This window comes from Acipenser ruthenus, unplaced genomic scaffold (genome assembly GCF_902713425.1).
Source record: "Acipenser ruthenus unplaced genomic scaffold, fAciRut3.2 maternal haplotype, whole genome shotgun sequence".
NCBI lineage: Eukaryota > Metazoa > Chordata > Actinopteri > Acipenseriformes > Acipenseridae > Acipenser > Acipenser ruthenus.
The window spans coordinates 18,167-40,587 of record NW_026708656.1 but is presented as its reverse complement, the minus strand read 5'-3'; the positions used below and the strand labels follow the sequence as shown (position 1 = coordinate 40,587).

General features: G+C 50.5%; 2 protein-coding genes across 2 annotated transcripts; both read left to right on the top strand.

Annotated features, from left to right (window-relative positions):
- Window positions 1–492: 492 nt before the first annotated feature.
- LOC131735008 (serine/arginine repetitive matrix protein 2-like) lies at window positions 493–16,844 on the top strand (the record flags this gene model as incomplete). The annotated part of the gene is given in 16 exon segments (XM_059021501.1): window positions 493–597; window positions 1,732–1,894; window positions 4,151–4,184; window positions 4,332–4,422; window positions 4,972–5,037; window positions 6,137–6,169; window positions 6,538–6,591; window positions 6,823–6,924; window positions 7,798–7,957; window positions 8,669–12,771; window positions 12,984–13,319; window positions 13,927–15,042; window positions 15,566–15,727; window positions 15,974–16,072; window positions 16,200–16,268; window positions 16,741–16,844. Coding segments are annotated over 16 exon segments (6,703 nt in total), but the record flags the coding sequence as incomplete, so codon positions are not given.
- Window positions 16,845–18,097: 1,253 nt separating this feature from the next.
- Window positions 18,098–22,421, top strand: LOC131735011 (claudin-4-like). Its single transcript, XM_059021504.1, has 2 exons — window positions 18,098–18,185; window positions 21,495–22,421. Exon 2 carries the CDS (start codon window positions 21,542–21,544, stop codon window positions 22,184–22,186), a length of 645 nt encoding a protein of 214 aa, XP_058877487.1. The 5' UTR covers window positions 18,098–18,185; window positions 21,495–21,541; the 3' UTR covers window positions 22,187–22,421.

Sequence of the window (22,421 nt, the reverse complement as noted above, 5' to 3'; positions counted from 1 at the left end):
TGTGTTCATGTCTCTCTGTGTTCATGTCTCTCTGTGTTCATGTCTCTCTGTGTTTGTCAGGTACTCTGTGGAGGAGATTGATGAAGATGTTCGAGTCTCTCTGTGTTCATGTCTCTCTGTGTTCATGTCTCTCTGTGTTCATGTCTCTCTGTGTTTGTCAGGTTCTCTGTGCAGGAGATTGATGAAGATGTTCGAGTCTCTCTGTGTTCATGTCTCTCTGTGTTCGTGTCTCTCTGTGTTCATGTCTCTGTGTTCATGTCTCTCTGTGTTCATGTCTCTCTGTGTTCATGTCTCTCTGTGTTCGTCAGGTTCTCTGTGCAGGAGATTGATGAAGATGTTCGAGTCTCTCTGTGTTCATGTCTCTCTGTGTTCGAGTCTCTCTGTGTTTGTCAGGTACTCTGTGCAGGAGCTCGATGAAGATGTTCGAGTCTCTCTGTGTTCATGTCTCTCTGTGTTCATGTCTCTGTGTTCATGTCTCTCTGTGTTTGTCAGGTACTCTGTGGAGGAGATCGATGAGAAGGTCGCCACCTTCAGGCTGATGCTTCAAGAGAAAGAGGAGCCGCCAATCAAAGAGGGAGCCCCGAGCGAGAGACCCACGTGAGTCACGCACACACACCCCGAGCGAGAGACCCACGTGAGTCACGCACACACACCCCGAGCGAGAGACCCACGTGAGACACGCACACACCCCCCGAGCGAGAGACCCACGTGAGTCACGCACACACACCCCGAGCGAGAGACCCACGTGAGTCACGCACACACACCCCGAGCGAGAGACCCACGTGAGTCACGCACACACACACCCCGAGCGAGAGACCCACGTGAGTCACGCACACACACACCCCGAGCGAGAGACCCACGTGAGTCACGCACACACCCCGAGCGAGAGACCCACGTGAGTCACGCACACACCCCGAGCGAGAGACCCACGTGAGTCACGCACACACACCCCGAGCGAGAGACCCACGTGAGTCACGCACACACACCCCGAGCGAGAGACCCACGTGAGTCACGCACACACACCCCGAGCGAGAGACCCACGTGAGTCACGCACACACACCCCGAGCGAGAGACCCACGTGAGACACGCACACACCCCCCCGAGCGAGAGACCCACGTGAGTCACGCACACACACCCCGAGCGAGAGACCCACGTGAGTCACGCACACACACCCCGAGCGAGAGACCCACGTGAGTCACGCACACACACCCCGAGCGAGAGACCCACGTGAGACACACACACACCCCCCGAGCGAGAGACCCACGTGAGTCACGCACACACCCCCCGAGCGAGAGACCCACGTGAGACACACACACACCCCCCGAGCGAGAGACCCACGTGAGTCACGCACACACCCCCCGAGCGAGAGACCCACGTGAGTCACGCACACACCCCCCGAGCGAGAGACCCACGTGAGTCACGCACACACCCCCCGAGCGAGAGACCCACGTGAGTCACGCACACACCCCCCGAGCGAGAGACCCACGTGAGTCACGCACACACCCCCCGAGCGAGAGACCCACGTGAGTCACGCACACACCCCCCCGAGCGAGAGACCCACGTGAGTCACGCACACACACCCCCCGAGCGAGAGACCCACGTGAGACACACACACACCCCGAGTGAGAGACCACGCTCACACACACACACTGCTCCACACAGATATACAACTGTACAAACAAACACACACACAGAGTCCATGCTAACCCCCACCCCCCCCACCGTCTCCAGGGCAACGGAGACGCACCAGCTGGCCGCAGCCAATCAGCTGAAGAACGAGCGCCTGAGAGCCGCCTTCGGGATCCGAGACGACTACGAGGACGGGAGCTCCTTCCATCCGGAGAGGAGAGCCCGAGAGCGGGAGAGGAGAGAGCAGGAGGAGAGGAGCAAGAGAGAGTACAAGTGAGTGAGGAGAGGAGAGAGCAGGAGGAGAGGAGCAAGAGAGAGTACAAGTGAGTGAGGAGAGGAGAGAGCAGGAGGAGAGGAGCAAGAGAGAGAGTACAAGTGAGTGAGGAGAGGAGAGAGCAGGAGGAGAGGAGCAAGAGAGAGTACAAGTGAGTGAGGAGAGGAGAGAGCAGGAGGAGAGGAGCAAGAGAGAGTACAAGTGAGTGAGGAGAGGAGAGAGCAGGAGGAGAGGAGCAAGAGAGAGTACAAGTGAGGGAGGAGAGGAGAGAGCAGGAGGAGAGGAGCAAGAGAGAGTACAAGTGAGGGAGGAGAGGAGAGAGCAGGAGGAGAGGAGCAAGAGAGAGAGTACAAGTGAGTGAGGAGAGGAGAGAGCAGGAGGAGAGGAGCAAGAGAGAGTACAAGTGAGGGAGGAGAGGAGAGAGCAGGAGGAGAGGAGCAAGAGAGAGTACAAGTGAGGGAGGAGAGGAGAGAGCAGGAGGAGAGGAGCAAGATAGAGTACAAGTGAGTGAGGAGAGGAGAGAGCAGGAGGAGAGGAGCAAGAGAGAGTACGAGTGAGGGAGGAGAGGAGAGAGCAGGAGGAGAGGAGCAAGAGAGAGTACAAGTGAGTGAGGAGAGGAGAGAGCAGGAGGAGAGGAGCAAGAGAGAGTACAAGTGAGTGAGGAGAGGAGAGAGCAGGAGGAGAGGAGCAAGAGAGAGTACAAGTGAGGGAGGAGAGGAGAGAGCAGGAGGAGAGGAGCAAGAGAGAGTACAAGTGAGTGAGGAGAGGAGAGAGCAGGAGGAGAGGAGCAAGAGAGAGAGTGAGTGAGGGAGGAGAGGAGAGAGCAGGAGGAGAGGAGCAAGAGAGAGTACAAGTGAGGGAGGAGAGGAGAGAGCAGGAGGAGAGGAGCAAGAGAGAGTACAAGTGAGTGAGGAGAGGAGAGAGCAGGAGGAGAGGAGCAAGAGAGAGTACAAGTGAGTGAGGAGAGGAGAGAGCAGGAGGAGAGGAGCAAGAGAGAGTACAAGTGAGGGAGGAGAGGAGAGAGCAGGAGGAGAGGAGCAAGAGAGAGTACGAGTGAGTGAGGAGAGGAGAGAGCAGGAGGAGAGGAGCAAGAGAGAGTACAAGTGAGTGAGGAGAGGAGAGAGCAGGAGGAGAGGAGCAAGAGAGAGTACGAGTGAGGGAGGAGAGGAGAGAGCAGGAGGAGAGGAGCAAGAGAGAGAGTGAGGAGAGGAGAGAGCAGGAGGAGAGGAGCAAGAGAGAGTACAAGTGAGTGAGGAGAGGAGAGAGCAGGAGGAGAGGAGCAAGAGAGAGTACAAGTGAGGGAGGAGAGGAGAGAGCAGGAGGAGAGGAGCAAGAGAGAGTACAAGTGAGTGAGGAGAGGAGAGAGCAGGAGGAGAGGAGCAAGAGAGAGAGTACAAGTGAGTGAGGAGAGGAGAGAGCAGGAGGAGAGGAGCAAGAGAGAGAGTACAAGTGAGTGAGGAGAGGAGAGAGCAGGAGGAGAGGAGCAAGAGAGAGAGTACAAGTGAGTGAGGAGAGGAGAGAGCAGGAGGAGAGGAGCAAGAGAGAGTACAAGTGAGTGAGGAGAGGAGAGAGCAGGAGGAGAGGAGCAAGAGAGAGTACGAGTGAGGGAGGAGAGGAGAGAGCAGGAGGAGAGGAGCAAGAGAGAGTACGAGTGAGTGAGGAGAGGAGAGAGCAGGAGGAGAGGAGCAAGAGAGAGTACAAGTGAGTGAGGAGAGGAGAGAGCAGGAGGAGAGGAGCAAGAGAGAGTACAAGTGAGTGAGGAGAGGAGAGAGCAGGAGGAGAGGATCAAGAGAGAGTACAAGTGAGGGAGGAGAGGAGAGAGCAGGAGGAGAGGAGCAAGAGAGAGTACAAGTGAGTGAGGAGAGGAGAGAGCAGGAGGAGCAAGAGAGAGTACAAGTGAGTGAGGAGAGGAGAGAGCAGGAGGAGAGGAGCAAGAGAGAGAGTGAGTGAGGGATGAGAGGAGAGAGCAGGAGGAGAGGAGTGAGGGAGGAGAGGAGAGAGCAGGAGGAGAGGAGCAAGAGAGAGTACAAGTGAGTGAGGAGAGGAGAGAGCAGGAGGAGAGGAGCAAGAGAGAGAGTACAAGTGAGTGAGGAGAGGAGAGAGCAGGAGGAGAGGAGCAAGAGAGAGTACAAGTGAGTGAGGAGAGGAGAGAGCAGGAGGAGAGGAGCAAGAGAGAGTACAAGTGAGTGAGGAGAGGAGAGAGCAGGAGGAGAGGAGCAAGAGAGTGTGAGTGAGGAGAGGAGAGGAGAGAGCAGGAGGAGAGGAGCAAGAGAGAGTACAAGTGAGGAGAGGAGCAAGAGAGAGTGAGTGAGTGAGGAGAGAAGGAGTACAAGTGAGAGAGCGAGGAGGGTCAGATAGGAGAGGAGTAAGGAGCACGTGTGAGTGAGGGGACAGAGCATGATGATACATTTTCAATTTGATTTTTCAGAATTATCCAAGAGGAATCCGAGGGATCCGCTACCTCCCCCCCGCCCCCCCCGTCGCACCAAGAAGAAGAAAAAGAACAAGGCTAAAGAGAGGTGAGAAAGAGGGGATGAGAGGGAGGAGAGGAGACTCTGACACAATCGATAACGTCAGCAGTTTTATTGAGAGGCTGGGATCGTCCGGATGGATCTCTCCGGGGGGCTGATAATCAGACGAGGGTGGCTGGTGTCGATCGGGCTGATTTCACCCGTTCAGAGTGAATTCAGAAACAGCTGCTCGGGTTTGTGTGGGTCGCTGTTCTCCGCAGAGTCTGAAGAAAAAGCAGCGACCCACACAAACCCAAGCAGCTGTTTCTGAATTCACTCTGAACGGGTGAAATCAGCCCGATCGACACCAGCCACCCTCGCCTGATTGTCAGCACCTGATTTCTGCGGAGAGATCCGTCCGGACGGTCCAGGAACCGGTTTCTGCAGGTCTGTCCGTCTGTCTCGCTTACATTTTCACACACATGTAGAGAAACGCTTGTTCGACTGTGATGAAACTCGCTCAGGATCTGAGTGTGGAGTCTGACCGTCTCTCCCTCGTGTTTGCAGTAGATCTCTGCTCTGTAGTTTTTTAATTCTATATTTAAAAATCTTTTGTAGGAATTCAGACAGCGAGTCTCCGTCACCGCAGCGAACGAAGAAGAAATCAAAGAAAAAGAAACAGAGGTAGAGTCACCTTATTAATGTCACTGTTGCTGAATTTATCAGCATTGTTGTTTAAGTGATTGCTGTTTGTAGTTTATCAGTGCTTATTGATGGTGCTTATTATTATTATTATTATTATTATTATTATTAATATTAATATTATTTTTATGCTCGTTATTAGTCTGTTTTTATTAATTACATGCAGTAGTGGGACTTTTCTATTTGTTAATATAGGTTTATAAACTCGCATTTTAAAAAAATGACCCTCTCTCGCTGTCTCTCTCTCTTTCTCTAACCCCCCTCTCACCTCTCTCTCCTCTCCCCCTCTCGCTCTCTCCCCCGCTCGCTCTCTTCCCCCTCTCTCTCCTCTCACCTCTCTCTCCTCTCCCCTCTCTCTCCTCTCCCCCTCTCGCTCTCTCCCCCGCTCGCTCTCTTCCCCCTCTCTCTCCTCTCACCTCTCTTGCTCTCCTCTCTTTCTCTCTCTCTCCCCCCTCTCTCTGTCTCTCCTCTCACCTCTCTCTTGCTCTCCTCTCACCTCTCTCTTGCTCTCCTCTCACCTCTCTCTTGCTCTCCTCTCACCTCTCTCTCCCTCTCACCTCTCTCTCTCGCTGTCTCTCTCACTGTCTCTCCCTCTCTCACCTCTCTCGCTGTCTCTCCTCTCACCTCTCTCTCTCTCCTCTCACCTCCACCTCTCTCCTCTCACCTCTCTCTGTCTCTCTCTCTCTCTCCTCTCACCTCTCTCTCTCTCTCTCTCCTCTCACCTCTCTCTCTGTCTCTCTCCCTCTCTCCTCTCAACTCTCTCTGTCTCTCTTTCTCTCACCTCTCTCTCTCCTCTCACCTCCACCTCTCTCCTCTCACCTCTCTCTGTCTCTCTCTCTCTCTCCTCTCACCTCCCCCTCTCTCCTCTCACCTCTGTCTCTCTCGCTCTCTCTCGCTCTCTCCCCCTCTCGCTCTCTCTCTCCTCTCACCTCCCCCTCTCTCCTCTCACCTCTGTCTCTCTCTCTCTCTCTCTCTCTCTCTCTCTCTCTCTCTCTCTCTCTCTCCTCTCACCTCTCTCTCTCTCTCCTCTCACCTCTCTCTCTCTCTCTCTCTCTCTCTCCTCTCTTTCTCTCGCTCTCAGATCCAGCTCCGAGCAGAAAACTCGGAAACGAGGGTGAGTTTCAGTCTGAGAACCGAGTCATTTAGAAAGAACCGCAGCTTAGGTTTGTGTTTCTAAGTTTAATTGCTGTCATTACTGCTATATTTTGTAGCCTCTCTCTCTCCCTCAAACTGGGTCAATTTTATTTTTACAATTACAGCAGAATTTGTTTCTGAAATTAGTTCCAATTTGGATGCTATTATGTTCCATTTACAATCAGCTGCTATTACAATTCGGCTCGAATTATAATTCACCCTAGATCTGCTATACAGTGATTGGACAATTTTATAAAGCCCCTCTCTCTCTCTCTCTCTCTCTCTCTCTCTCTCTCTCTCTCTCTCTCTGTGTTTTCAAACCTTCCCCCTCTTCTTTCTCTCTGCCAGGTCTCGTAGCCCAAAGGACAAAAGCAAATTGAAGGGGAAAGAGAAGAGACACAGGTGAGGACTATACCAAAGACTCCTATTGCACAGCAGTGTGATCCATTCCAGGTTTTACTAACAGCTTGATCAGCCCCCAGTGTGTCCAGCTAACAAGCTCAGGTGTGTCTGATTATTAAACTCCTAGTGAAACCAGGACTGGATCGCACTGCTGTGCAGCGGGAGTCTGAATCCCAGCCCTGTATATTAAAAAATCATCCTTCTGAATTGTCTCTGTGCCTCTCTCTCCAGAAGCCCCAGCCAGTCTCCGCCCCCGCAGAGACGAGGTCACAGAGGAAGCCCCTCCCACCCGGCAAGCTCCTCCTCTTCCCCTTCCTCTAGAGGCAGTCGAAGGTCAGTCGCAATGTTATCTAAACTATTCATTTAGAAATACTAAAACATAATTCAATGGCAAACGTTTCCACTAGAAGTCTTTCTCAGCGTCTTCAGTGTAAATTCAATGGCAAACGTTTCTACTAGAAGTCTTTCTCAGCGTCTTCAGTGTAAATTCAACGGCAAACGTTTCCACTAGAAGTCTTTCTCAGCGTCTTCAGTGTGAATTCAACGGCAAATGTTTCCACTGGAAGTCTGTCTACCTCAATCATACCATTGAAATAACATTCAAACAGTATAATAAATACATATACACACATATGCATATAGACACCTGCAATAATAATAATAATAATAATGCAATATAAGTTACATTAAAACCCATTAAGACAAGAAAGCCATTTTATAAAAGTAAGTTTTCAGTCTTGATTTAAAATCTGTAATGGTCCCGGCTTCCCTGAACGACGCAGGCAGAGCGTTCTGATTCAGTTAACCCTAGGAATACAGATACTACCAGCACCACAGAATTAACACGGACACAAACGAGATCGCTGCTTCCGCATCCAGCGCTCAGAGGACATCACGGGCATTTGCAGAGCCTTTTTGAGATGTTATAGTAATAAAATAATGACTTGGATCGCATTATTGAGGAGTTTGGTGATAAAACGAGTGATCAGGAGATGACTATGAAGAGGTATGTGATAAATACAGTGAACAAGGAGCGGGGCTGGAGATGCAGTACTGAGCGTCCTGTTGATATGCAGAGACTTTTAAAAACTGTTTTACTGTGAAAACAAATACATAAAACAGCGGGTGTGAAAATAAATTAGACTACAAAAGGGTTAAAACATTTAGCATTTTTTTTTTGGTTCCCAAACCCCTACCCCATTTCAGCAAGTCCCCTATCCCCGTCAGAGACGCACCACCCCCTCATCCAATCAAGAGAGGCGAGGAGGGAAGGGGGCGGTCCCCGGCCCGGTCAGCCACTCCCCCTAGAGGCAGGAAAGGCCGGGCCCACGAACACAGCAGCGGCGAGCGATCAGGGAGCAGAGAGGTAAGCGACCTGTTTCTGTTGCATGATTTTTGTTTTTTTTCTGTGTCTCTCTGTAAGAACTCGTGGATTGATATCAGGAGGTTCAAATCCTGGCTCAGCCACTGACTCCCTGTGTGTGTGTGTGTGCGTGCGTGCGTGTGACCCTGAGCGAGTCACTTCACCTCCTTGTGCTCCGTCCTTCGGATGAGACGTAAAACGAGCTCCTATTGGAAGTGACTCTGCAGCAGCAGCAGTTGTTGATGATGCAGAGTTCACCCTCCTAGTCTCTGCGAGTCGCTTTGGATAAAAGCCTCTGCTAAATGACTCAATAATAATTCAGAATTATTGTGGGTCGCTGTTCTGCGCAGAGTCTGAAGAAAAAGCAGCGACCCACACAAACCCGAGCAGCTGTTTCTGAATTCACTCTGAACGGGTGAAATCAGCCCGATCAACACCAGCCACCCTCGTCTGATTGTCAGCCCCCGATTTCTGCGGAGAGATCCGTCCCAGTAATAGGTTTCTGTAGCTCTAGCTTGACCCTTTTGATGCATGAAATACTGAGGGGTGAAAAAAAAGTTTGACACTATTATATTTTATCGACCGTTTACTTTTACAGGGTCAGAACGCTTTTTATGTTTAAGATTTTCCCTTTTAAGTGTTTTTTTAATTTGTTTTTATTTATTTATTTATGAATTGTTTATTTAGATGTGTGTGTTTTTTTTTTAAAAACAGAAGTCTCCAGGCCGTCCCACGACAGACAGAGGCGACAGGGGGGGTCCCAGAGAGGACCCCAAAAACAGGTTGGGGTCCCCAGCTCCGAGGAAAGGGGGCAGGGATGACAGGGGCAGAGGAGACGCCCCTAGGAGGGAGAGGGAGTCCCCAAAACGCAGGCAGAGGGGGCCATCGCAGGACAGAGGGGACAGGGGGTCCCCCAAACACAGGCGCAGCCCCCCGAAACACAACCGGGAGGCCAGAGGAGAAAAATGGGAGAGCAGCTTGACCAAAGACACAAGATACAGCCCTGAAAGAGAATCGAGGGGGCAGAGAGGAGAGAGAGGAGAAAGGGGCTCCCCTAGAAACAGGAGAGGAGGAGGAGGGGAGAGGGGGACCCCAGAAAAGGAGCACCCCAGAGCTGAGAGGAGAGACGGACCAGGAAGAGGGGGAGAGAGGGGGACCCCAGATAGAGATCGGAGGATGGGGAGACCGTCCGACAGCCGTTCCATCGATAAAGATCGCTCTCCTCAAAAGTCCAGGCAGAATGAGAGGCAGAGGCCGGCTCGCTCTTCCTCCTCCTCCTCCTCCTCCTCCTCCTCCTCCCCATCTCCCTCTCCGTCCCCCAAAACTAACGGGAAGGACCGGAGGAGAGAAGGAGAGGGGGATAAAGGGAGGAGGATGGGAGGAGAGAGGGCTGTGGAAGTGGTGGCTGCTCCTGCTGAAGTATCTTTTACTGTTGCTGCTGCGAGATCTAGTGACGGTGATAATGTGAAAAATGATAATCGTAATGACCGAAGCTCAGGAACTGGTAGTCTGGGTTACAAAGAACTGGGTAAACGGGGAACAGAGATCCTGCCGCAAAAGGAGAAGTTAGGATCGAGCTTTAGCCCCAAAATCTCCACAAACTCTCGCTCGGAATCTGCCAAGGTCGTCGACTCGTTTGAGGAAGGAGAGCTAGAGACGGAGAAGAGAGATGGGAGAGGTGAGGAGGAAGAGAGGAGGAGTGATGGGCGGAGAGGCGAGGAGAGAAAGAGGGATGGGAGAGGCGAGGAGGAAGAGAGGAGGAGTGATGGGCGGAGAGGCGAGGAGAGAAAGAGGGATGGGAGAGGCGAGGAGGAAGAGAGGAGGAGTGATGGGCGGAGAGGCGAGGAGGGAAAGAGGGATGGGAGAGGCGAGGAGGAAGAGAGGAGGAGTGATGGGCGGAGAGGCGAGGAGAGAAAGAGGGATGGGAGAGGCGAGGAGGAAGAGAGGAGGAGTGATGGGCGGAGAGGCGAGGAGAGAAAGAGGGATGGGAGAGGCGAGGAGGAGAGAAGGGATGGCGGGAGAAGCGAGGAGAGAAAGAGGGATGGGAGAGGCGAGGAGGAGAGAAGGGATGGCGGGAGAAGCGAGGAGAGAAAGAGGGATGGGAAAGGTGGAGGAGAAAAGGGAGAACTGTCTTGCTCAACCACCTCCGAGAGAAGAAGCCAGGGCGACACAAACGCTTTGGGAATCCGAAACGACAAGACCAGCAGGATCGGGACTTCGGAATCCGGAAAGCTGGGATCGGACTCTGCTCCGGATCACCCCGAAACAACAACTGGAGACGGCAAGAGGTCAAGAAATTCTGGAAAAAACCCGGAAATCGAGGAGGAAGCAGCAGCAGCAGAAGAGGAGACTCGAGGAAAGAGAACTGCGACGAAGAAAAAGGAGGGAGGAGAGAAAAATAAGAAGAAACAGAGAAAGGGTAGCAGCTCCTCTAGCTCCAGTTCTGGTTCCGGTACCAGTTCCTCTAGTGGGTCCAGCAGCAGCACCAGCGGCAGTAGCGACACCTCTTCAAATTCTTCATCGTCGGATTCTTCTTCCAGTTCCTCTTCGGAGTCAGGCGACCGGAAGACTAAAAAACCCAAGGAAAAAAACAGCTCTGCAATCGCTGACCCCGTCGAGGGAACCTGGAAAAGTCAGAAAAGGAGGTCCAGTGGAAGAGAGGGAGAGGGGAAGGGCGAAGCAGTCAATTCTGGAAAAAATGAGAAGCAGGGAGAGGAAGCAGACGGGCAAAGGAGGCAGGTGCTGCCTTTGGAAGAGGAGATGGAAGTCGATTCTTCAGGGTCGAGGTCCGAGCCCGACCGCGGTCGGGTTTCAGAACCGAGGAGGGACACCGGCGCGGTTTCTCCGGCTTTTCCGAGACGCGGAGAGGCCAGGAGGAATAGGGATTCGCCGTCTCCGGGAAGAGAGAGGGATTTTACGTCTGAGGAAAGGAGGAGGAAGAGCAAGAGGAAGGATGAGGGGGAAATAATGGGAAACGGCAGATCCAGAGAAAGGTCGACTTCTCGTCCCAGGATGCAGAGACGCTCTCCGTCTTCCGAGATGGGAGGGAAGGGGACGAGACGAGGCGGCAGGTCGTCTTCCAGGAGTCTGGATAAGACGCCTCCCGACTGCGCAGCCGGAGAGAGAGGCGGGGAGAGAGGGGGAGCTCAGTTCGGTTCCAAACCCAGAGAGAGATCCCCTCCTGTTCTTCCTCCTCCTCCTCCTCCTCCTCCTCCTCCTCCTCACAACAGACGAAGAGATTCCTCTGGGTCTCCAGTCGCGGAAGACAACAGGACAAGAAGCGACAGCGGAAGATCGTCTTCTAGGACGTCTGATAAGACATCTTCCACCAGGGAGAAGGGACCCAACGGGCAGAGGAACTCCCCTGCCTCTGCCACCACCCCCGTGAAACGCATCTTCGATTCCTCCTCCTCCTCCTCTGCTCCAGGCAGAGAGAGTAGCGGCGTTTCTACGTCTTCTAAGACGGTAGATAAGACCCCGGTTTCAAGGCTCGCCCCCAAACCCAGCGAGAGATATTCTCCCAGCACGGCGCACACAGACAGCGACTCCTCCTCCTCCTCTTCCTCCCCAGAGAGGCGAACCAAATCCCCGCCCAAATCGAAGGCCCCGGGTCGCCCCCCCGTCGTCTCCAAAGCCGGCCCTCCCGGCGCGGGTTCGAGGCAGAGCCAGGGCTCTGAATCTCCTGTCGGGAGAAGAAGCGGGACTCCTCCCCCAAGACCAGGCCGGTGGGACAAAAAAGTGTCTGCTCCTTTCCAGGGTAAAAGGTCGACGGTCGGGCAGCTGTATTCTCCGACCCGGAGCGGGAGCTCGGACTCGGATTCGAGGTCGCCAGTCAGGCAGGAAAGTGGTTCCCCCCCGAAATCGGCTCCCGCCGCTGTAGCGACCGAAACGGGGGCGTGTCCGACTCCCGCGAGGCAGAGGGAGCCACACGCCTCCCCGACAGCCAGACGGAACCAGGATCCTCCATCTCCGGTCAGGAGGAGAAGCCAATCTCCTCCCAGGTCCGGAAAGTGGGCCAAAGTGTTCTCGCCTCCTCCTAAAGGGTCGACCGCGGGTCGACTGCGTTCTCCGACCGGGAGGGACTGTGATCCCGATCCGACGGCAAGGCAAAGCTCGTCTCCTCCCAAATCGAGCAGGTGGGAGAAAGAGGTAGACGCAGAACCCCCCCCTCAGGCTAAAGCTGCAAAACCTTTTTCTGCGCCAGGGCGACTGAGAGAATTGTACTCCCCGAGCGCCAGGCACACCGACTCCTCTTCCTCCTCCTCCTCCTCCTCCTCTCGTTCCCCTTCCCCAACGACCGAACGGAGGGAAGCCTCGATTCCCAAGCTGGCTTCCACCACTGCTTCCCCTTCCAGGGACAGAACCTCTGCAGACCGGAGAAGGAGGTCCCAATCTGGGGAGAGCAGAACCAGCAGGTCCCCTCTCCCTCCTCCTCCTGCTGCTTCCAGACCAGAAACTCAAGACCGTCCCAGCAGAGAGACTTCCCCTGCCCCCCAGCAGCCCGCGATAAGAAGGGAAAGATCCCCCCCTTCTCGGAAACCCAGGGGCTGTTCCTCCTCGCCCCCGAAGGGTCGTGGGGGAGCCAGACGTGGAGGTTCGTCGTCCTCTTCCTCGCCCTCTCCTCGCAGGGAGGGGCCCAGATCCCCCCCCATGCAGTACAGGCGCTCCAATACCTCGGCCATTCGAAGGGAGAGGTCCCCCGTCCCAGCCCGCGGCAGAGACTCCCCGCTGGGCAGCAGGAGGGAGAGGCGATCCCATTCGAGGGAGAGGGATCGGAAGAGGGGAGGAGAGAGGCTGTCTCCCAGACAACAGGACAGGTATGTTGCCTCTTAAAATGAGACTTTCTTTATTTTTGTGTAAATGTAAATTTTTCGTGTTCTGGGAGGTGAGAGGTGATGCGGGGGCGGGGGGGGGGGGGGGCCTAGCTATATTTTAACACATTTATTAAGCATCTGTCAAATAGCCAGCTCGCTGACCAGGAGTTGAAAGGCTGTATGTGTAGATTAACCCAATATTGTCTCGTTTACAGATACCCGCTCAGGAGAGGTCAGCAATCTCCCCCCGGCAGGAGAGGGGGGGGCAGGTACCAATCCCCGAAAAGGACCCGGAATCGATCTAGGTCCGCCTCCCCTTACGCTAGCAGGAGAAGCTCGCCCCCTGTTCGCAGAGAGAGGGGCAGCAATGCTAATAACAGTCGAGGGTACTCCCCTACGTATTATCGGAGAGGGGAGAGGGACAGGAGGAGAGATTCGACGCCAGCGGCGCAATCTAGAACCTCCGGGCGGCGCCGGAGCCGGTCCGGTTCTAGATCTGGTTCTAGATCGAGGAGGCAGGGTTCCCCCAGAGCAAGGAGTCCGACCTACAGGTGAGACTTCACTAGGAGTTTAATAATCAGACACACCTGAGCTTGTTAGCTAGACACACTGGGGGCTGATCAAGCTGGTAGTAAAACCTGGACTGGATCACACTGCTGTGCAATAGGAGTCTGATTCCCATCCCTGTAATAATAATGCTGGTTATCATCACAGGGGTGGGAATCAGACTCCCGTTGCACAGCAGTGTGATCCAGTCCTGGTTTCACTAGGAGTTTAATAATCAGACACACCTGAGCTTGTTAGCTAGACACACTGGGGGCTGATCAAGCTGGTAGTAAAACCTGGAATGGGTGACACTGCTGTGCAATAGGAGTTTCCATGCCTGTGATTTTGGAGTATTAGAATGTGGCCAGACTTTTATACAAGTAGCTGGGGGGGGAAAAAAAGCTTGTGAAATTTGTGTTAGACTTGGTACTGACATTCCTCAGCACACGCTATGGAGAGTGATTGGAGACTGTCTCTCCAATGAAACTCGCTCAGGATCTTCTTGAGCTCACAAGATATTGATAATTCGAAGGTGTTTTCATGACGTGGAGAACCTGACACTAATTGGCTCGTCTCTGTTCTCTTCCCCGCCTCCTCTCCCCCCCCCCCCAGGTACCGCGGGTCCCCCCCTCCCTCCCGGCGCCGATCCCGCTCTACGACGCGTTCCCGAACGGAGACGGGGCGGAGACGGGGCCCTGCCGATCGAAGGTCTCCCCCCCCAGCCAGGGTCGGGGGTCGCGAGAGGTCACCCACCGGCCACCGCAACTCCCCGGTCCAGAACAGCGGAACCGGGCGGGTTCCAGAGCGGAAACCCAGAACCCCTCGCTCCTCCAGTTCCTCTAGCTCCTCATCCTCCTCCTCCTCCTCTTCCTCTTCCTCCTCTTCTCCCCCCTCCCCCAAACGGAGGGACGGAGACCCCCCGAAGAGTTCTAGGTCGCCCGAGGTCGCAGCTGGTAGGAGGAGCGGGTCTAGAACGCCAGCTGAAGATGGCAAAGCAGGCGGCAAGTCACGTTCTAGGTCACGTTCCAGATCTCCCGGTTCGGATGGGAAGGTCCAGGGAAGTTCTAGGTCATCAGTCGGCAACAACATCATCAGCAGCAGCAATGCAGCAAACTGGAAAAAGAACAGTTCTAGGTCTAAATCCGGAACGCCCCCCAATACAGCGGATACAGCCACCGCTAGTGGGGCTGGAAGTGGCAATAACGCACGTTCCCGAGCTCAGAGCGAGAGGCTGACGCAAGGCAAGGGAAAGTCTCCAAGTGAATCACGTTCTAGGTCCAAGTCTAGAACCCCGGCAGCTGCCCCAACCAGCAGGGAGTCGCGTTCTAGATCGCCCAGTGCGGCGGGAGGAGGTGGCAGGAAGGCTCGTTCGCGGGATTCTAGGTCCCCGCAAGCAGGGCCGACGAAGAGTCAGTCGCCTTCTAGGTCTGTTACCCCCAAAGCAAGCGGGGGCGCTCGGGCAGAAAAGAGGAAGTCCGGTTCCAGATTGCCCAGGCCCGACGACGCCGGGCAGGCGGGTTCCAGAACCCCCACGACTCATTCCGCAGCGCGTTCTAGACCCGGAACTTCTGAGAACTCCGGAGAGCCGCCGGTGAAGAGAGGGAGATCGGAGCCAGCTGTGGTAGAGGATGAGGAGGGGAGGAGAGAGGCTTCGTCGTCTTCCTCATCCTCATCATCCTCCTCCTCCGATTCGAGTGACTCGGAATCTGAGGGAAGCAAGAAAGCCAGGTTATTGTTATTATTATTATTATTATTATTATTATTATTTATTTCTTAGCAGACGCCCTTATCCAGGGCGACTTGCAAGATATCACATTATTTTTTACATACAATTCCCCATTTATACAGTTGGGTTTTTACTGGAGCAATCTAGGTAAAGTACCTTGCTCAAGGGTACAGCAGCAGTGTCCCCCCCACCTGGGATTGAACCCACGACCCTCCGGTCGAGAGTCCAGAGCCCCGACCGCTACTCCACAATTGCAGATCGGCAGCATTCTGTTAAAATGAGCTTCTCACAACCGCGGCGACACAGTGACTTCAATTGAAGAAGTCGTTTGTTTGTTTGTGTGTTTGTTAGTCAATTCAAATCGTATTCAAGTGAAAAGAGTTCTGTCTCCTAAAATATCAACTCCAATTCCTTTTGAAGGATTTGGAATTGAATTGGTCAATAAATCTCTCTGCTGCTTCTTAGGAACCTGAACTGAAGTACATTTTCCTGGGTTGAGATTTGCTAATGTGGTTTTTTTTTTAGTTCACAAACCCAAGGGGGTGTGGCCGAATCCAAGGGGGCGGGCAGTAAGAAGAGCTCCTCCTCCTCCTCCTCAGACTCCTCCTCCTCCTCTTCAGACTCCTCCTCCTCTTCGTCGGAGAGCGAGGCTCCCGCAGAGACAACCGCAGGACAGGATGGGAAACGGTGTGTGTGTGCCTCTTTGTGTGTGTGTGTGTGTGTCTCGCTGTGTCTCTGTCTGTGTGTGTCTCGCTGTGTCTCTCTGTGTGTGTCTCTGTGTGTGTCTGTGTGTGTGCATGTGTGTCTCTGTCTGTTAAAATGTGTGTGTTGAGACAATTATTTTTTAAATTCTCTCTGTCTCTCTGACTTGCTCTGTCTCGCTCGCTCGCTCTCTGACTCTCTCGCCCTTTCTCTCTCTCTCTCGCTCTTTAGTCCCAGGAAGCCAGCTGATTCGCTGAGAGACTCGCGATCACTCAGCTACTCTCCGCCCACCGACGGGAGAAGACACGCCCCCGCCCCGCCCACTCGCAGGTGAGCGGCCAATCGCAGCCCTCCACGTTTGGCCATCGCTGTAGAACATGTGGTTTTAGGAGCATTTGTGAGTCTTGGTGTCGGAACACTGACCATCTGCTTCTCTCTCTCTCTGTGTGTGTCACAGGGGTCAGAGGTCGCCCAGCCCCTCCCCTCAGAGGAAGAGGAGGAAGGGCTCCCTCGAATCCGGGCGCAGGTGAGGAAGACTTTGTCGTATTAAAGCTGAACACATTTCGTTCAACTGGATTCAAAATTAATCAATGCTTTTTACAATATTGAATCAATTTCAAATTATTTGTTGTTTCCCTCTGTCTGTCTATCTCTGTCTGTGTTATTATTATTATTATTATTATTATTATTATTATTATTATTATTATTATTATTATTATTCTCCAAGCGACTTACAGAGACTAGGAGGGTGAACTCTGCATCATCAACAACTGCTGCTGCTGCTGCTGCTGCAGAGTCACTTCCAATAGTTTGTTTGACGTCTCATCCGAAGGACAGATTTTTAAATAAATATCTTTTTACTTTTTTATAATTATTATTTTCTCCCAGTGCTCCACTCAGGAGCCCCCATATTCTTGTCGTTTCTGTTGTAATTATTATTGATGATGATGATGATGATGATGATGAAGATAATATAATTTTATTTTTTCTCTTGACAGGTCTCCGTAACCATGAGTTCCCAACGACTCCCTCGATTTTATTTGTTATATATACTGTATGAATAACATCGACCTGTAAAAAAAAAAAAAATAATAATAATAATTCTCAACAGAAACATCCCTGTCATTAAATAAATACACCAGCTAAACTCAGACAGACAATTAAATAACTGTCTTTTTATTTTCCTGGATTACATGTTTGTATGTCAACATGATAGACCAGATTTTTTTTTTTTTTGAATGGACATGTAATAAATATTGTTGAGCTGGTTCTGTGGGGTGGGGGGGCGATAAGCAGCAGAATTGAGGATTCACAGGGCTGGGAATCAGACTCCCGCTGCACAGCAGTGTGATCCAGTCCTGGTTTCACTAGGAGTTTAATAATCAGACACACCTGAGCTTGTTAGCTAGACACACTGGGGGCTGATCAAGCTGGTAGTAAAACCTGGAATGGATCACACTGCTGTGCAATAGGAGTCTGATTCCCAGCCCTGTAATAATAATGCTGGTTATCATCACAGGGGTGGGAATTAGACTCCTGTTGCACAGCAGTGTGATCCAGTCCTGGTTTCACTAGGAGTTTAATAATCAGACACACCTGAGCTTGTTAGCTAGACACACTGTGGCTGGTAGTAAAACCTGGAATGGATCACACTGCTGTGCAATAGGAGTCTGATTCCCATCCCTGTGTTTCGATATGCAGGGTGATTCACAGAAAATACAAATCTTACCCAGGGGGAGAGGGTATAATAGCAGACTTCAGGCTAAATCTGAAGACGTGTGTGTGTTTTTGTTTTGTTTTCGTTCATTCGTTTGTATTTTCTGCTTTGTAAATGTGTTTTTCGATGATTAAATACTTTTCATTTCCTCCAAACTTGTGCCGTGTGATTAATTCAGTCTGTTCTAAACTCCGTGTGTACGGATCTGGGTCCTAGTTACGGGTCCAGATGGCAAGCCTAAAAATGAAAGGCTGGGACGATTTTAAAAAGTCCTTTTAGGTGTTGCACAGGGAATGAACCACCTGTGAATGAAAGGAGTTTTACTATGAACGCGTTTCTCAGCTGTGATGGAGAGACACGGATTGGCTTCAATTGAATTCTTAAAGGAGAGGAGAAATGAAGTAACACACCGACCATCCCGAATGAAATAATGTCGTGGTCGCTTGTCCTTTGTCCATTTCGGAAGTGTCCAGTTTTTATATTGTTCTGTCTAGACCGATTGGACGCGAATCACCTCTGGAAAGGGGCGGGGTCGGGGGCGGGGTCGGGCCGGCCATTGATTGCCACAGAGTAGAACGTTTATACGAATGGGAGGGTGATTGAGAAAACGTTGCGATTGGATGGGGAAAGGCGGTGGGCGGAGCCAAACGGTGCTATATAAAACAGCCGCGGAGCGGACAGGTGTCACACACCGCTCTGAGACTGGGGCTTGCAAACAAGGAGTCGGTGAGTTTAAAATGAGGTTTAGACCACACGTTTCGTGTTATTTATTTTTTTAAATTCCATTTAATGTTATGTGTAAATGATGTTAAATTGGAGTGTCGAGATTTATTTTTATTTTCGTCCTTTCAAGCTGTATAAACGAATGGGAACCGCTGAAATATCGATTTATTTTTTATTTTAGGTAGTAATTTTTAATCGATCAACCGTCGTGGTGTAATTAAGAGCAGGCAGCTTAATGTATTTTTGTGTTTTAAAAATAACCGTTTGGCGCTTAGACAACCATTTTGAAACAACCTGCGTGTATTTAAGTTATTTTTTTCCCTCTGTTTTTCATAGTATAGCCCGTGTGTTTTGTTTGGTTTTTTTGGGGGGGGGGTCGGCTAGTATTAATCTATCGGTTTCACACCCCCCCCCCCCCCCCCCCTCAAACAAAGCGCTATTGTCTTTATCGAGTTTGGACCGGTTTTGTTAAATCGCAGACCCAACATCCACTCGCTCAACTTGGGTAGATATTTTAACAATATAGACTCCAATTCAATTTTTTTTTTTTTTAAAAATCTTTTTAATTTTGTTGGCTTCAAACCTTAACAAAGCCTTCTAAATGAGGGGGTACAAAAAAAAAAAACGTTTGAGTTTTTATGCCTTTGCAACGTAAAACAAAAACGCGTTTTTTTTTTTAATCCGTTAGGTATAATTGTATATTTTTAAATCTTTTCAAAGGTTTTTGGTGTCGCGCGAGTTGAATTCTAAATGAATTTTCAAATTCGCGCGTGCGTTCTACTGTGACCGTTAAATTTCATACAAAGTTTAAATCTATTTAATCAGCTGCTCCGGTAACGCGTTTATTTAATAGGACTGGCGTTGTTTTAACAACTTATTTTAAAAGGATATAGAATATGCCGAAACTAGTTAATTGGTGATAATTGAATTAATAAATATGTATTCGTTTGACTGCTCTAACTCGCGTTTTTTTTTTTTTTTTTTTTAAGTAATTATTTACTGTATTTCGGTCTTGTATGAATTTAAACCTGATTTTACTGGACTTTAACTGCCTGTCTGCAATGTGATTTTATAACAACTTTTAAGTCGACCTGGATAAGGGCGTCTGCTAAGAAATAATTTTACCCCGACTTCTTATATTCTGTTAAACTTCGCCTGTCAAATTTTTAAATCGAATGTCAAACTAATGGCAAAAAAAAAAAAATGATTACAAAAGTCCTTAAACTGTAATAAAGTAAAAATCTACTTTTTTGTAATCAGTCGAATCCCTGTAGATACGTTTTATAGGTCAATGAAAAGCTATAGCGAAGCTCCTTGCGTTTAAAAATTAAATAAAAGCCGCTTTTAATTGAAGTGTTAATGAATAGAGGGCAGGGTCCCCCCAGATTAATGAATAGAGGGCAGGGTCCCCCCAGATTAATGAATAGAGGGCAGGGTCCCCCCAGATTAATGAATAGAGGGCAGGGTCCCCCCAGGTTAATGAATAGAGGGCAGGGTCCCCCCAGATTAATGAATAGAGGGCAGGGTCCCCCCAGATTAATGAATAGAGGGCAGGGTCCCCCCAGGTTAATGAATAGAGCCCCCCCCCCCCCGCTTTGCTTTGTGGTTTCGGTTCCTCGCTGGGGGTTTTGAAGTTAAAAAAATAAATAAATAATAATAAAACCTACAGCCCGACTTTTTGTTTACTGTTTGTTTAAATAAATAAAAAAATCCTTATTTCTTTTGCGCTTCCACTGAGTTCTGAAGTCACTATTTAATCATATCCTGATGTAACTTTCACTATTATCTGCTGTATTATTGAATTGTGATTTGTCACACTTGAGAATTATTGTATTTCTTGTTCTTATTGTATTACTTGTATTGTAACACTTGAAATGTATTTGCTTGCGATTGTAAGTCGCCCTGGATAAGGGCGTCTGCTAAGAAATAAATAATAATAATAATAATAATTGGTTTTGAATTCAGCTCCCTGTTAATTTAAAGTGGGTTTAATTGCCCGGATTCATCACAAGCTTCTTGGTAGTAAATGATCATCACGTGTCCAAGGCAGGCATTCATTATGAATTGACATGCTCGCTATCCCCGTGTGTGTGTCACACAGACACACGCCCGCGATATAACCCGAAATCTTTTCTGATTTGTGAAACCAAAAAAAAAAAATCCACATGACGTAGTTGTAGCTATGTATAACATTGTGACTTGGGTTAGGGCAGCAGTGTGGAGTAGTGGTCAGGGCTCTGGACTCTTGACCGGAGGGTCGTGGGTTCAATCCCAGGTGGGGGACACTGCTGCTGTACCCTTGAGCAAGGTACTTTACCTAGATTGCTCCAGTAAAAACCCAACTGTATAAATGGGGAATTGTATGTAAACATAATGTGATATCTTGTAACAATTGTAAGTCGCCCTGGATAAGGGCGTCTGCTAAGAAATAAATAATAATAATAGGTACACGTGGAAGTACTGTATGTAAATACACAGCAGTGGAAAGTGACAAATTCGCTTTCGAACAGTGTTTCTGTGAGACTGAAAATATACACCGTGTCGGATTTAGGGTTGGGGTTATATCGTGCGAAATTATTTCCACATTAAGTATACCGAGCATCAAAATAAACTTAACACTATTTTTTTTTAGGAAAAATAGGTATATAAATGATCGACATGTCTTTTGGTTTCTGTTTAATCCCTTGATCATTCATCCTTGCCCGAGACGCGCTTGAGTGACTGAAGCCGATGCGCTTAATCACCTAATTAGTGAGACAGCTGATCGGACGCTGGATAGGGAGCGATTTCAGCTGTTGAATTGCGAGCTTGATTAAAAGCCATTTAAATAAATAAGAAATATGCCACGTCTGTCGAGAGAGCAGCGCCTCCGTGCGATCGGCATGTCGGAGGCTGGACGAGGGCAGCGTGCTGTGGCTCGCCGTCTTGGGAGCTCACAGCCAGCGATTTCAAACCTGGCGAGACGGTATAACCAGACACACTCTGTCAATGACAGCGCCACCAACTGGGAGAGCAAGAGTCACAACACCTGCCCGAGATCCTTCAGCAGCACCTTCGTGACGTCAATTGCTAATCAGCAGAATAGAAAGTCACTGCGCCTGCTCTGAAACAGAGTGTGTCATTTTTCGATGACATCTAGTGAATTTTATCCAAATATAAGTGATGTGTTTCTTTTGATACTCTGTATAGATTAATGCATAAAACTACAGTGGTGTGCAACAGACATGTGGTTACTAAGTAACTTGTACGTCCATACACAGTATCTGGACACTTTAATATGCCGGCTTTATAACATTTTTATTTGTATTGCAGACTCGCTCCAAACTTCCAACAACTAGACTCTCTCCGAAAAAACGAAGATGGTTTCGTCCGGCGTACAGCTGCTCGGAATCGGCCTCTCCGTCATCGGCTGGATCGGAGCCATCGTGACGTGCGTGCTCCCGATGTGGCGCGTCACGGCATTCATCGGCAACAACATCGTGGTCGCGCAGACCATCTGGGAGGGTCTGTGGATGAACTGCATCGTGCAGAGCACCGGGCAGATGCAATGCAAAGTGTACGACTCCATGCTGGCACTGCCGAGGGATCTGCAAGCCGCCCGGGCGCTCACGATCATCGGTATCCTGTTAGCGCTGCTGGCGTTGCTGGTCAGCGTCGCCGGGGCTAAATGCACCAACTGCGTGGAGGAAGAGTCGGTCAAATCCCGCGTCGGCATCGTCTCCGGGGCGCTGTTTGTGATCGCTGGCTTGCTGTATATAATCCCCGTGTGCTGGTCGGCTAACACGATCATCCGCGACTTCTACAGTCCGCTGGTCAGCGAGTCGCAGAAGAGAGAGCTCGGGGCGTCTGTCTTTATAGGGTGGGGCTCGGCCGCTTTGCTTATATTAGGAGGCTGCTTTCTGTGCTGTACGTGCCCGGTTAAGAATGACCAGCAGTACGGGGCTCGCTACACGGGTGGGACATCCCGCCCCAGGTCGGAGTACTCACCCAAAAACTATGTTTAAAGATCTCCTGGTTTTTATGAGCTTCACAGACGGGGCGTCGCTGTTCCGAAGAACGTTCACCCCCCGTGTGGGCGTGGTTTAGAATTTTGGAACGTGAAAAAAGGGTGGAGTCTGTTCTGATCTTCGGGAATTCTGAATGACGTAACTGATGTAATTCTCAACGCTTGCTTTAATTTTAAACATTGTTGGGTTTTTTTTGTACTGAATTTAAGTCAATAAAATTCGTTTTTAATTG

Coding starts and splice junctions, on each gene's coding strand:
- LOC131735011 (XM_059021504.1), top strand. CDS start 21,542: ATGGTTTCGTCCGGCGTACAGCTGCTCGGAATCGGCCTCTCCGTCATC.